Here is a 15,841-nt window from a genome sequence, read left to right on the forward strand (position 1 = left end):
AAACTTTGAATTTCAGTTGCAGACTTCGGAGTCTCTCATTGCAACACAACAACAACTTTAGAATGATCCACAGTAATTCCTCCACTAGAAATCACGTGGCCAAGAAAACTCACTTAATTCAACCAAAATTCACACTTCGATAGCTTTGCATAAAACTTATTCTCTTTTAACACTTGCAACACCACCGCAAATGTTTTGTATGTTCCTCTTCGGATTTGAAATAGATCAAAATATCATCGATGAACACCATCACAAACTTATCCAAATATGAATGGAAATTCCGATTCATATATTCCATAAAAACACTTGGAGCATTCGACACACCAAATGGCATCACAAAATATTCATAATGACCATACCTTGTTCGGAAAACCGTCTTCAGAATATCATCTGGATTAACACGAATCTGATGATAACCCGACCTCAAATCAATCTTACTCAAAACATTAGCACCCACAAACTGATCCGTCAAATCATCGATCCTTGGAAGTGGATACTTATTCTTGATAGTCACTTTATTCAACTACCTGTAATCAATACATACCTCATACTTCCATCTTTCTTCTTAACTAACAACACAAGTGCGCCCCACAGAGAAACACTCGGTCAAATAAACTTCTTCTCGAGCATCTCTTCCAATTGCTTCTTCAATTCATTCAACTCGGATGTCGAGATTCTATAAGGAGCCATCAACACTGGACTAGTACCTGACACCAATTCTATAGAAAACTCTACTTCATGTTCTGGAGGCAAATCACTTATATCTTTTGAAAACACCTCTGGAAATTCACAAACAACTGAAAGATCAACACTTGCAGCTTCACAGTCACTTTGGAACAAGGCAAACATTGCAAACATCACGGCCTCGTCTCTAAGGCATTCATTCACTTGCTTAGCAGTCAACAACATCAGTTTTCCGCCATCACCAAACTTGGGAAACCTCAACTTCTTATTAAAACAATTAATATAAACATAGTTGAACTCCAACCAGTTCATTCCAAGAATCACATCGATTTGGTGTAAGGGTAGATAAACCAAATCCATCACAAAACTCTTATCAAAGATAGTCAAAGGACATCCTTTACAAACAAAAGTAGTAGTAACAAAACTACTAGCATGAGTATCTATTACCATACTACCATGTATAGAAGACAATTGCAATCCCAACATAGTAGCACAATCAAGATAAATAAATGAATGAGTAGCACCAATATCAATAATAACAACCAATTTAACATTGTTAGTAAAACAAGTACCTCGAATTAAATTGTCCTTCTTGGAATCTTCAATCCCACTCAAAGCAAACACTCTACCATTAGTCTTGGTAGCATTAGCATCCTTCTTTGGCTTCTGGCACTGGGTGCTGATATGACGTATCCATCATATACACATACTTACCCACACCTACACATCATCACCTATTCACAACATCACATTATGAGTCAATCACAATTATCAATTAGGTATCCCACATCACAAATAATCAATATCATCAAATCATACATCATCACAACAATGCAATGCAACAACAATAGAATCATACATGTGGTACCAATTCGTCACCGATGACTCTGTCATTGTTCTCCAAAGATACCCACCATAGGATCGATTTTCGCTTGGAACCGGAGCACCTCAACAAGTTTCACTCAATCCGCACATTAGATTAAGGGCCTTCATTGGACCAATGGTCCTACAACATCATTGGACTATCGTCCTACAAATATGCTATAAATGCATAGTGATCAACGTCGAAAATCAATGACCACAGCTAGTCAAAATAGCATTATCATTCATGTATTCATTAAAGTCATGTCATCATTCAAGAATACAACATCACAAACATCAATTAATCATGTTGTCAATCTACACAACAACATTCACCAAAGTCAAGTATCGAAACACAAAAATTCCCAAAACCAAGTTTCATACAAAATGCCTTCTAAACCTACCTAAGTTTCATACAAGAATTCCCAATCCCTTAAGTAAAACATAATAATTAGGATTACCTCCCTTACCTTAGATTATCATCTCAATCCCTTAAGGCAAACATAATAATTAGGTGAATTCAGAGATACATCTCTGAGCGCACCAAATACTATTTTTTTGCCTAAATTTAGTTCAGAAATGAATCTCTGAATTCACCCCAGGGTAAATTCGCAGATATATCTCAGAACTATGTGTGGAGTTAATTCGGAGATGCATCACCGAATTATTGCCATTATTTGTTTCAACGATTAATAAAAACGAATATTATAGAACTGAGTAATGCGTTAATAAAACCAAATATTATAGAAACCAAATATAATAGTACAACAATTGTTCTTCAAGTCGATCAAAAATAAACAAAATACAATCAAAAGAATAGTCTACTAAGTATGCATAATCCTAACACCCCGACACCTTGTCTGCCTACAGTAACCCAAGGCATTTGGTGCCTCGGTAAGAATGGAACGTGCTAATGCAACCGCTCTCGCCACCTCTCTCAAATAGTATAGACTCGATGTCCTATCCTATTATCTGCGTAATGTTCTGACAAATCGGCAAGAAATCAATGGCATGATCATCGTTGGCCTAATCATTCTCCATGATCTCCTCATGAGCAGGCCTAGGTGGACGTCTACGAGCATCTTGTGTCAAGTGATGGTGTGACACGTTATAGAACTAAGTCATGTAACCCTCAACATAACTCCACTAAGGTGTGGCTTCATGACTCAGATACTCCACCGGTACCAGACGACTCTCAAAATTTTCAAGAATAACATTCAGCTCTCTACGGACAATATTGATATGAGCATCATGGATGGGGGGCCTTAGAATGATCTGCACGTACCCAAACTTCCGCATGCACCGCTCGGGCAAATACTAGCACATGATATTAGTCTCACATGCCACCCATCCTAAGTATAAAGAAATATGGTTGAATGGAATTATTTCCCGGTGAGTACTATATGGCATCCATACGACGTCATCATGCTGAGTCCATTCAATATACACACGAAATAGCAACCTTCCTCTAATAAGAAGGTGTAGGAGACAAGCTACATAATCTAATGTAATAGTCAGCTCACCAATGAGGAGGTGGAAAAATGACGTTTTGCTATGCCATCTCTGAGAAAATGCATCATGCATGTTATGACAGAATATGGTGTACCCGAAAGCATAAAGACCAGCATGCCTAGAGATCTGGAGTGCTTTTGGAACCACTCTTCCTTAGGCTGATAAAGATTGTGAATCTTTCTTGCATGGTTCACAGGTTTCATACATTCACGTTCATGTTGAAAATAAAGTATAACAGTCTCAGTCAAGTTGAATTTGATTACAAAATAAAAAATAGAACCGTTTAAAAATATGCCTCTCCGTCCTAGACATGCGGAGCCATATGCTCTCCAAAGTATATCAATAAAGAAGTGTCCGTGGGCCCTCCTAGAAAAGGGTATGGAAGTGGGGCATCCTCAACAATTGGGACTTGTGGTGCAACTCGGGCATCCTCATCATGGTGCTCACAACTCTGGGATCCCGACCCCTATGGTAGTCAACTCTTATAGGTTGACATCTCCCTATCATGAAGAAGACCGGGGAGGCTTTAGCCTGCTCATGGTGACGAGCCCTCTCGCGACGAGCAGAAGCGGTTAGGATGGGTCGCCCGAGTCTCAACTTTTCGTTGTTTTCGGCAATAGCCCTGGAAAAATTAATTACAAACGAGATTAGTATATGAGGAAGGAAAAAGTTTGGAGATGTATCTCCGAAAACCTAAAAACGAACACTTCGGGAATACATCTCGAACAAAAGCTTTGTTCAACTTCAATGGCAATTTTTTTTTTGCAACTGGCCTAGCCATCCAAGTATCATCTAAATTCATCCAAATCATATAAACAGGGTATAAACATAATCTATTTCAAATTCTAATACTATGTAATGCATTAAAACTAATCCATTTGAGCTAATACATTAATTAAAAATCAAAAGAAGTTAAATGAGAAACTTACTCAAAAATGTGTTGATGAGGGTGTAAAGTGATTTGATGTTGAATGCAGAAGTTAGATTGAGTTGGGAGTGACAAGATACAAGTAAATGTTGCTTCAAAACTTGATCTTGAGTGAGAACTGGAAATGGGTATAGTGAGATAGAGATAAGAGATAGTTTTAAGTTTCTGAAAAATGAAGGAGAAGAGGGAGACTCTAGCGCAAGCTTTAAATATGCTCACTAGTTCGAAAATGCATCTCCGAAATAGTTTTTTGAATTTAAACAAAGTTTTATTCAGATTTGTATCTCTAAACACACCCTCTACAAAGCCCTTCGAAGATACATCTCTAAATTAACCTGTGATTGAAATAGAGATTTGATGCGTACGAAGATACATCTATGAAATTGGAAAAAAGGTGCAATGAGTACCTTCCCACACTCTTTTAAAAAAGGCTTTTATGTCAAGTTAAACATATTCATTTACAAATTAAGGGTTAAGAATATAGTTGATTGCTTGCTAGCCTAACATACTATAGCTTAGTATTGGTCCATAGCAATTTATCTCAATATTAATTTTGAACTTAACACATCCCTATACAAAAAACTAGATTATGGGGGTATGTTTCTCCTTATCTTCACTTCAAAATAAAAGGAAATGGCCCCCTAGTCTAAATTTAAAAAATATTAAACAATTCTTGTGGGGACAATCCCGGCTTAATATATTATTTAGACTTCCCAAACTTTTTTAGAAAGCCCTTTATGTCAAGTTCAAAATATTCATTTACAAGTTAAGGGTTAAGAGTATAGTTGATTGCATGCTAGCCTAACAAACTATAGCTTAGTATTGGTCCATAGCAATTTATCTCAATAATACTCTTGAACTTAAGACATCCCTATTCAAAAAATTAGATTATGGGGTTAGTTTCTCCTTATCTTCACGCTAAAATAAAAAGAAATGCCCCCTAGTCTAAATTTAAAAAAATATTAAACAATTTTTATGGGGACGATTCCGGCTTAATATATTATTTGTTGGCGCAACATCGGGGGAGTCGAGTTCGGGAGCATTGATAATCACGGGACATTCTTTCGAGCAACACACCTTTGTGGGAGAGACACCACTTCTCCACCTAAAACCTTAAGGTAATAGGTGAGTGGGTTCTCCCACTTATATATGCTCAAGTCACCACACACTTTTCCAATGTGGGACTATTATTCACACTCACACTTGCATTATTCTCAACACTCCCCCTCAAGTGTGAGTCTACAATGCTCCCCCTCCATGTGGAAACTCCACTTCCACATACACTTGTATCCGTTGACTTTCAACTACAAGTTTTAGCCGGTCCCTTTCTCGAACCAAAGGCTCATGATACCATTTGTTGGCGCAACATCGGGGGAGTCGAGTTCGGGAGCATTGATAATCACGGGACATTCCTTCGAGCAACACACCTTTGTGGGAGAGACACCACTTCTCCACCTAAAACCTTAAGGTAATAGGTGAGTGGGTTCTCCCACTTATATATGCTCAAGTCACCACACACTTTTCCAATATGAGACTATTATCCACACTCACACTTGCATTATTCTCAACATTATTAAGACTTTCCAAACTTTTTTAGAAAGACTTTTATCTCAAGTTCAACATATTTTGTTACAAGTTAAGGGTTAAGAGAATAGTTGATTGCATGCTAGCCTAACATACTATAGCTTAGCATTGGTCCATAGCAATCTATCTCAATATTAATCTTGAACTTAACACATCCCTATTCAAGAAATTAGATTATGGGGTATTTTTCTCCTTATCTTCACTCCAAAATAAAAGCAAATGGCCCCCTAGTCTAAATTAAAAAAAATATTAAACAATTTTGTCGGGACAATTCCGACTTTAAGACATTATTTGCAATCAATCACACACCTAATTTTGCATTATAATATAAAATAAATGAAGAGATTAAATATGAGGTAAGGTTGGTGCAATACAATTTGTTCACATTTCTCATGGCAGCTACTTCTAAACAAAAATGGAGAATAGTGACATTACAATTACTATTTCTTATGATAGCTGCTTCTGTGCAGTTATTAACCGCGGCATGTCCCTCTTACTCTTCCATCTTCAGCTTTGGTGATTCCCTAGCCGACACCGGCAACCAGCAACTCATCTCTCCCAATCTTTGTTCGTTACCTCCTTACGGCGAAACCTACTTTCGTCGTCCATCTGGTCGTTGCTCTGATGGACGGCTCATCATTGATTTCATAGGTATGCTTGCTTGTTTATTATATACATATACTTTTTTGTTAGGTCCATAACTTTTGTTAATTATGTAACACCGACACCTCTGAAAAAAATGTCTATGTTCATGTCGGTATCGAATACTTGAACTCATACTTGTGATTACATTTAATTTTTGAAATTATTATCAGATCATCATGTCAGTGTCTGAGTCAAATCGAGGTGTCCGTGTTTCATAAATTGTTAATTTCAATGGTATTTTTGCAGCTGAATTATTAGGAGTTCCAATGGTTAAACCGTATTTAGGAATTAAAAATGGTGTATTGGAAGATAGTAGTGCAAATGAAGGTGCGAATTTTGCAGTTTTTGGAGCAACTGCTTTGAACGTTAGTTATTTTGAAGAGAGGGATGTCCATATCGTTGCTACCAATTATTCATTAACGGCTCAGTTGAATTGGTTCAAGGAACTTCTTCCTACTCTTTGCAATTCTTCAAAAAGTAAGTTTTTCTTTGTTTTTGATCATTTCATAATAAATTATTTAAAAAACATTAAAAAAATTTACCAGATTTTAACATATAAGCGTGAAACTTTTTTAGCTATGTTTTTTTTATCACATGCCTAGCTATAATTCATTTTTTTAAGTAAACAGGTAATGGAGTAGGTTCGAATCCGTAACTCTGTATCTGATTTTTCTGCACCAATGTTTTAAAAATTAGATCGAATTGACTAATCGAACTTGAAATTGATCTGATTATTGAATCGCATAAGCTATTGAACTTGTATGAAACAACCAGAATCGCCTACAATAAGTAAAAACTGAAGAATCGACATTTTTGAAAAACCAACAAGTTAAATGCTTTATTTTTCAACAGAAAAGCGACGCCTCTTTGATAATTTTTTAAAAAATAAAATCAAAATATAAATAGACATATTAAAAATTAAAATGAAACAACTTTCTCTCTTTAAAATTAATTTATTAGACAAATTATTGTCTAAATAAATTTACCATATTATAAGAATAAACTTGTGAAATTATGAATATTTTAAAATTTTAAAATTTTGTAGATGTGATAATATTTTTTAAAGAACAAGTCAACTGATTCGACCTGTTTAATAACTATATAATTTTTAATAAATATTTATTTATTCAACTGAATTATTCGATTTAATCATAATATTTAACTGATGATTCAATGATTTAGCATTTGAACCAATGACACATTATTCTCATCGATTTAATGACCACTTTGATTTTTAAAATATTGCTACGCAGAACTATTGAAGTGGTTAACAGAATTATAAGGGTGAAACTTTGAATTGAAAATTTATTTTTATTATTAATTTATCTAGCTGTTTTGATGGTGTGTGATAGAGCCGGCAAAACGGGCCGACTCGAAAGCGCGCAAAAAATTCCTAGCTTGAACACAAATATTTGAGCTCGTTTATTATCTGAGCTTTTAAGCCCGACCCGTTAAAAGTCCGGCCCGTTACGGGATAGTCCGACCGGATTGCAGGTAGCCCCTTTATTTAATTCAATTTTTGTAAACATAAATTCTAACATACTTAATATCGTTTTTTTTTTTTTAAATACACTCTCACCAATCTCATTTAAAGAATTAATTTAGATAGATACAATATCTGTTTGATTAACTTTAAATATTAACATGTAATGTTAATTCTTTTCTACATTTTATAATTAAAAAAATTATTATGTTCAAATTAAATTTATTAAATTTAATTCATAAATTAAATAGGGTGAGTAGTTCTTTACACTTGAATCTTAATTATTTGATTGATTGAAATTGTATACTTATGTGATGATGGTTTATTTTAGATATTATGTATGTAGTTAAAATATATTATTTTTAATACTCAATATTCATATATATTTTACTTTTTATTATATGGTATATCAGCTTTTTAATTTTAAAAATAATTATTAAATATAATCCATGCCCGAATAACCAAAATCCGTGAAAGGACCGGGCTTGAACAACTTAATTTTAGCCCCTTTAAATTTCAAGCTTTTAAATCCGGCCCGCCAAAGACTCGAGTCCGTCATGGGTCGGCCTGTAGCAGGTCGGGTAGCCCGAATTGCCAGTCTAGTGTGTGATTATGAACTTGCTATTTTGCTATTTTTTATATTATTAATTTATTGTACCGAGTAACAGCGGGACATTGCAGATCAACTATCAAGCCATTAAAATACAATGCCACCACTTTTCCCATAATAACCTTTTTGTTCCTTCAAATTACAAAGTGAAAATGGCTTCTTTCTCATTTCATAATCAAGATATTTTTACAACTTCAAAACAAACCAGCAAGCGCTACATGTCATCTTCTTCTCTCACTTTTTCCTCCTTTTACAAATTAAATGATTTCTATCTTTCACTCTATTTTAAACACCTCATACATACACTTCACAATTTTTAAATTATATTAACTCACCATTTCATTCTTTTTTCAAATTAAATTAATTTTTCTTTCATATTTCTTTCTCTTTTCATTTCATCATTTTATTCTTTCTCCTAATTATTTTATTTTCTACTAATTACTTTTAATATATTAAAATATATAATAATATAATATATAATAATAGTATATGATTATCATACTAATTATTTATTGGTGTATAAATGTATATAATATTAACATTTAGTAAATAGTCATACATACAACTAACTTTTCAACTAACTTTTCAACTAATTGGTCATTATCATAAAAATACATATTTTATTTTAATTAATATTTTCATTATTTAAGATTCAAAATACTTATTTTCAAATGTCAAAAAAAAAAAACTCGCATGCCACTATCAGCAAAATACCTATTTTATTTTAATTAACAATTATTTTTATTTGAGACACAAAAAATTTATTTGCAAATGTAAAAAATTCTCTTTTTTCCACGGGACACTATCAATAAATACATATTTTATTTTGATTAAAATTGCATTTATTTGATACACAAAATTATTATTTTCAAATGTCAAATTTTCTCTTTTCTTCACAGGATTTTAATTAACAATTGTCTATATTTGAGACCCAAAATTCTTATTTTTCAAAATATTAAAATTTATCTTTTTTTACGGGCCACTATCAACAAAATACTTATTATATTTTAATTAACAGTTGCCTTTATTTAAGACACAAAACTGTTATTTTCAAATATCAAATTTTTTCCTTTATCCATTTAAAGACATTATTTTCTTATAATTATTTAATACAATTGAATTTATATTATCATTATTTATTTTATAATCTAAATAACTAATTTTAAATTTATATGTATATCTAAATAAAATATATATCGTATTAAATAAATTTACCCGAGCGGACGCACGGGTATTTTGCTAGTTTGATTTCTTTGGAAAAACTTGACTTATCTATAAATTCTTCGAATCTCAGAAATTAACAAATTTTTTTGATAAGATTTTTTTTTTCAATGTATCTTTTATCTATAAATTCTTCAATTTCAGAAATTAACAAATTTGCGATTTTTCTTTTAAACCTGAAAAAATTGTTTTCTATATTTTAATTATTTAAAGGTTTTCTCTCAAAAAGTGATTTATGTATTAAAAATGAAAAAACTATTTTAATTTACTTTTGAAAAAAAAAACATTTTTAATTGAAGAGAGAAAATTATTATTTAAAATGTTTTTTATTTTTCTTCATATATTAATTATTTTCATAGACATCATCAGCTTGAAATTATATATTTATTTTCCATAGTAAAGCTTCTATAAAAATAATTTTAACAAGCATAATTTTCAAGGAAAATATTTTTAAACGAGTTATATTTTTGTAAAGTCTCTGAAATGTCCTAATTAGTCATATAAAAATTACTTTTATTTTAATATGTAACAAATGTACTGTTAAATAAACTATTTTTAATTTAAAAGAAATTTTTCTTATACTCCATGCTAATAGAAAAGTTATTTTCATAATTATAATGTTTAATTTAAAAGAAGTTGTTCATATACTCCATGCTAATATAAAAGTTATTCTCATAACTATAATGTGTATATTAGGTTAGATTACTTGGATTGGATTGATGATCTACAAAATGCTTTCATAATTTATTTTGACGATATTTTAAAGTTTCAAAACAAAATAAAATAAATTTATATTTATAAAAAAAATTAATTAAAATGCATTGCCAATGTAAAAGAATTTTACACGATCAATTAATCATAGATTAGATATTAAGAGATATTTGACTTTTATTTTAACCATCTATAAAATAATACAAACAGTTAATAGTGATGAATTGATAGTATATAACTTTTTACATTTACCGTGCATAGAACTTCATTTATAAATTATCTTAAATAAGAGTGTTTGAGTTGGGGTTTGAAATTATTTTATAAAAAAATTTCATTTCATCTAAATATTACATTCACATGTGTTTTAATCCGATTTAGATAATCTTGAATAAATATTGATACCTTTAAGTTAAATTGATTTAGTTCGAAATGATTTTCAATTGATGTAAATTAATTATAAAAAATTTAGGTTAAATTCTAGTTTTAGTCTTCCTATTTTACCTAACTTGCAAAATTAGTCTCTCTATTTAAAATGCAAACTGTTTTGGTCTCTCTCTCACGTATTTTTATAGATAGAAAATCGATGAGATGTTCGTTTTTTAAACTTATATCTTTATCTATAAAGTTTAACAATAAGTTTATATACGATAACTTGTCATGTTTCACAAGAAATTTCCTATTAAAAATTAGAAACATCGTTAATTTTAAGTACAAAAGTATGAGAGGAAGATGAAAATAGTTTAATTTTATAATAACTAGAACTAATTTCATGAATTAGGTGAAATAGGAGGATCAAAACTGTAATTAAGATAAAATTCTATTAATACTATTCTAAGCTAAATTTAATACAAAAATAATATGATATACTAATAATTAATATTGAAAATAATAATGATAGAATTATGTTTAAAACATATAAAATAATAAAAATGTAGATTATATTAAACTAGTGATTATTAATGTTAAATAATAAAAAATAATATAATATCTCAAAATAATAAATAAATATTATCAAAATGCATATTTAAGATCTAGTTCGATTATAAAAAAGTAATGAGAAATTCAAAACATTGATGTTGTTTTTACAAAATAATTTATTATTATTAACTTTGCGTCTGAAAAATAAGCTATAAATTCGTTATAAACGTATTGTTATAAAACAAGCCTTTTATTTTTATATGAGCTCATAAGCTACAAGCTCATTTGTCATTTCAAACAAAGCCTTAGTATTTAGACTTTTCTAAACACGACCTTCTAATGGGCAAAATGAGCTTCTTTTTTTACTAGAATCCACTATATGTTGTCTATGTACACCTCTGATACATGTGTCCTTTGAAGATTTTATTCATCATTCACTAATATGTTACACATTCATGTTTTAGCAAGAAAGACATTACCTTGTAACAAAATCAGTCGTAAATGTTGTCCTCATGCATTCTTGGGTTCCATTGGTATCTAAATGTACCCTGAATAAGCATCCATGAAAGACAAAAGCTTGAAGGGGCACACAATCCTAGGTTATTTAATTAATGACATCAAACAAATAACATGACGACTTCTAAATGTTTCAACTTCGCTTAAAAAACCGAGAATTCTATTGAACACCTCATTTGGATCGTTCTAACCATATCCTCAATTTTTGAAGTCGTAGGACATGATAAAAGACCAATTCTTAGGCCAATTGTTTGTGGATAATATGAGAATAAGATGGTCTGGGGATTGAATTTATTATATTGATCCCTAAAACAATTTTCAAAATCGTTTAATTTTAACAAATTAGAATTTTACGAGATGTTGCGCAGATAACATTGCGGAAGGAAAATATAGCAAATATATTGAAAATGATTTGTTTCAATGATTTTCACAATTACAATAGATAGTAAAAAAATAAACAAAATCAAAGTAAGTGAAGTTTCTTTGACAAGAATACAACAATTTCATAATTCAATTTTTGCACGTGGTTTAAATAGAATTTTGATCACAGGTTGTTTAATCTAAAATTAAAAGTCTTTACAAATATAAAGAAAGATAGAATAATCAATGGACTAGATCCATCACAGACCTAATCTTATACAATAAATCACTATAAGTAAGGTAAAAATCTAATGACATGATATTCTAAAATCAAAAATATATTAAGACATGCAATACTATGCAAAAATGTAAAAGAGTTAAGGAGAAGAAAACTGTACACCAGACTTATAGAGGTTCAACTCATTCTTCCTCGATAGAGCTTAGTCTACTCTTCAATGGTTTCACCATTGATGATTTGTAGGGTCTTTCACTATTTTATAAAATTAATACAAGAATATTTTTGGTACACTAATGAATACTACAAGCTAATTGCTTTAGCCAACACAAGTCTAAATTGATTCTCCCTTATATTATAGAAGAACACTGAAATTGTAAATCATTTCAATATCTTCACTTGATCTTGATACAAAAATCTTGCAAGACACAAAAATCCTGCTTCAATTTTTCGTTCTGCAGTAACCTTTACTCAGCCATACCGATTCCCATCTTTGTTATGCAGTAATATTTAATTGATTCTACTAAGTTTTCCATGGAGTATAGAGAAAATCTTACCTTGTTGGATGTCAATATCCATATACCATAGATACACAACGATTCTTTATACACACAACAAAACTTTATCAAAAAAACATTAGATTCCCTAACGTATCTTGGATCTACCATTCAAACTAAATTTTTAGAGTTGAGCGCCACAAAAATGGTTTCTTTGTTCATGGTTGAAGATGATGAAGGTTATCTATATAATCTCACGCAACACAAGTTAGATATCAAGAGATCAACATTCTAAGAATTTTTTCACAAGGTGGAAGAGCTTTGGTGAAAGAAAAAACTCTCTTGTGTTTTTTCTAAAGCATTTTTGAAAATGAGGATTTGATCTCACATCAAAGTGAATTATTTTATTTGGAATAAAAGATAAAAACTATTTATATAGGTACTAGAGGTTTGGCACAAAAAGGTGAGAAAAAGTACTAATGAGTTAAGTCAAATCATGAGGTTATGATTTGATTCAACAAAAAGAATGACTTGAATCAAGATAATAAAATGAAAAGTTTTCCATTTTTATTTGAGTCATGGTTTGCACTTATGATTCGAGTCAGGAAAAAGAGTGATTCAGATCATGATTTTTTAAAGAATAGTGAGTAGTCATTATTTGAGTCAAAAGGAGGTGTGATTCGACTCAAGGAGTATGGATATTCAAGTCACACATATCCTTGATTCGAATAAACTTGAGAGTGGAAAAATCCAAATTTTAAATTGATGTCTAGTTTGAATCAAGCTTCAAAAAATCTTGTTTTAAGTTTTCTAACTTTGTCATTCAAGACACACACAAGAAGTTGATTTTGACCAGCTTATTTTAAGTTTTCTAACTTTTCATTCAAAACACAATGGCATGAGTTCATATAAAATTTATTGAATGAGAGGGTAACTGAAGGTACAATTCTAATCAAATAAACGGATTATATGAATACACACAAAATACAATACCAAAATTTTATTTCAAATAATTTTTTTAACAAAACATTAAAATTAAGAAGATACCAATTGAGCAATTTCAATTAATGTAAGCTCACACTTTGTCATCAAGTTGAGATTAAATTAGAAATATTGCATGATGTTTTCACATACGACATAAAATGGTCTAAAAGGATCATTTCTTCTAATGTTGTTGATGATTGTGCAAAAATACTCCCCTCAAAAGTGTGAGTCCATCCACTATGTTTCTCCTCAAGCGGAAGTTATTTCATCCACAAACACTTGTATTGCTGTCCCTCAAGCGGGAGCTCATTCATCCATATATACTTGTACTGTTATTGACGCTCTTACCACATCATAGTCACTTCAGCGAGACACTTCGTCTAACCACCACCATGTAAGGAATACTTTCAATATAAGGAGTTGGTCCTTTACTTTTGAATTATCGGTTCTAATACCACAATTGGGTCAAAACAGAGCATCCACATCGGGTCAAGAGCAATTATTAAGCGAGAGAGAAACCACATATTTACCCAAAATCTTAAGGTGATAGTTGTATAGATTCTTTCACTTGTAAAGTGTTCAAGCTCCATTTTTTTAACTAATCTGGAACTTCCAACTCACACTTGTGCACAAATAGCTCACACGCTTAGAATCAACACAACAATTATTGATTAAAAATGAATCAATAATATAATGTAAGTCAATTTAGTTAAGTTAATGAATTGAAGTCCAATCTTGTAGGCTGCCATGATATTCTTAAAAACTCATTATTTCTTGTGGGAGAGATTGGAGGAAATGACTTCAACTATCCCTTTTTTATACGGAAGAGCATAGAAGAGGTTAGTACATACGTGCCAGATGTGATCAAAGTAATAACTTCATCAATCAATGTAAGATTCTTTTCTCTCTATTACAGCGTATGAATAAATTTCTGTTTGAATTTCATTTTTTTAAGCGTGCATAATCTGTATTTTATGTTTTCATAGGAGTTGATTGATCTAGGGGCACGCACACTATTGGTCCCTGGGAATTTGCCACTAGGATGCAATGCAATATATTTAACCCTTTATGAAACCAAGGATGGTAGCCAATATGACTCATTCGGTTGTTTGAAGTGGTTAAACAAATTTGCAAAATATTATAACCAGAAGCTCCAATATGAGATACATAGGCTTCGTGAAATTCATCCTCATGCTAATATCATATATGCTGATTATTACAACGCTGCATTGCCATTATACCAGTTTCCATCAAATTTTGGTAAACCAACACTCAACTTCTAAAGTAAATTACTTCCTAAGTCTTTAATCTTTTGCTTCTTTAAATTTTAGAAATATATATTTAGAAACAATAAAGTGAGGTTAGTATACTCTTTAAGGATTTAGTGTTTATATAAAATGAGTTAGTCTAAGATATTCTTTCATAACTAGTGTTATGATTTTTAACTCGATGTCAATACAGGTTTTATAGGACTCCAAACATGTTGTGGGATGGGAGGTTCATATAATTATAATGCTTCAGAACCTTGTGGAAAACCAGGCGTGATTTCTTGTGACGATCCTTCTCGGTATATTGGGTGGGATGGTATTCATTTGACTGAGGCGGCATACAAATTGATTGCTAATGGTATTATTAATGGACCATATTCTCTCCCTGAATTTAGTAACTTGTGATCCATGAATGTTAGCTATGGATGTTTAAATAAATAGAGTGTTTTACTTGTCACTCTACCATGATGCCACCATAAAAAAAACCTTTATTTATTAGGGCACATTACTTTTTTTTCCCCAACCTCTTACATGGTTATAGGTTGTTCACCTTTAATAAAAATATTCAAAAATATAATTTCATTGAATATTATAATAAAAATTCTCAGCTTACTACAAGCTATGCTTCTTCTTTTATATTAGAGCATTAATCATAAAGTACAAAAGAGAAAGTTTGTTATTCAAGAACAATCATTACTAATTAATTTTAAACTTGTTTAATAATAAGTGATAGATATTAGAATTTATTTAATGTGATAATACTTCTCTATAAAACTATGGTGCCTATCTTTAAATAACTGTAAGTTTGCTCCTTAATCTTTAAT

General features: G+C 31.0%; 2 protein-coding genes across 2 annotated transcripts; one reads left to right on the forward strand and one right to left on the reverse strand.

Moving 5' to 3' along the window:
- Positions 1-606: 606 nt before the first annotated feature.
- LOC131640321 (uncharacterized) lies at positions 607-1,578 on the reverse strand. The gene is made up of 3 exons (XM_058910733.1): positions 1,544-1,578; positions 1,036-1,363; positions 607-945 (listed from the first exon to the last, which is right to left on the reverse strand). The coding sequence occupies exons 1-3, from the start codon at positions 1,576-1,578 to the stop codon at positions 607-609; spliced, it is 702 nt and encodes a 233-aa protein (XP_058766716.1).
- A 4,340-nt stretch (positions 1,579-5,918) lies between these two features.
- Positions 5,919-15,620, forward strand: LOC131640320 (GDSL esterase/lipase At1g28590-like). Its single transcript, XM_058910732.1, has 5 exons — positions 5,919-6,220; positions 6,461-6,691; positions 14,491-14,639; positions 14,736-15,009; positions 15,211-15,620. Exons 1-5 carry the CDS (start codon positions 5,962-5,964, stop codon positions 15,420-15,422), a joined length of 1,125 nt encoding a protein of 374 aa, XP_058766715.1. The 5' UTR covers positions 5,919-5,961; the 3' UTR covers positions 15,423-15,620.
- The last annotated feature ends 221 nt before the right edge of the window (positions 15,621-15,841 follow it).

This window comes from Vicia villosa, unplaced genomic scaffold (genome assembly GCF_029867415.1).
Source record: "Vicia villosa cultivar HV-30 ecotype Madison, WI unplaced genomic scaffold, Vvil1.0 ctg.003058F_1_1, whole genome shotgun sequence".
Lineage (NCBI taxonomy): Eukaryota > Viridiplantae > Streptophyta > Magnoliopsida > Fabales > Fabaceae > Vicia > Vicia villosa.

Excerpts from the sequence above, each read along its gene's own strand:
- LOC131640321 (XM_058910733.1), bottom strand. The coding sequence starts at position 1,578 with ATGACAGAGTCATCGGTGACGAATTGGTACCACAT. Across the intron at positions 1,364-1,543 it reads GTGACGAATTGGTACCACAT|CACCCAGTGCCAGAAGCCAA; the intron begins GTATGATTCTAT and ends ACGTCATATCAG. Across the intron at positions 946-1,035 it reads AGAGTTTTGTGATGGATTTG|TTGAGGTTTCCCAAGTTTGG; the intron begins GTTTATCTACCC and ends TTTAATAAGAAG.
- LOC131640320 (XM_058910732.1), top strand. The coding sequence starts at position 5,962 with ATGGCAGCTACTTCTAAACAAAAATGGAGAATAGTGACATTACAATTA. Across the intron at positions 14,640-14,735 it reads TAATAACTTCATCAATCAAT|GAGTTGATTGATCTAGGGGC; the intron begins GTAAGATTCTTT and ends ATGTTTTCATAG. Across the intron at positions 15,010-15,210 it reads CCAGTTTCCATCAAATTTTG|GTTTTATAGGACTCCAAACA; the intron begins GTAAACCAACAC and ends ATGTCAATACAG.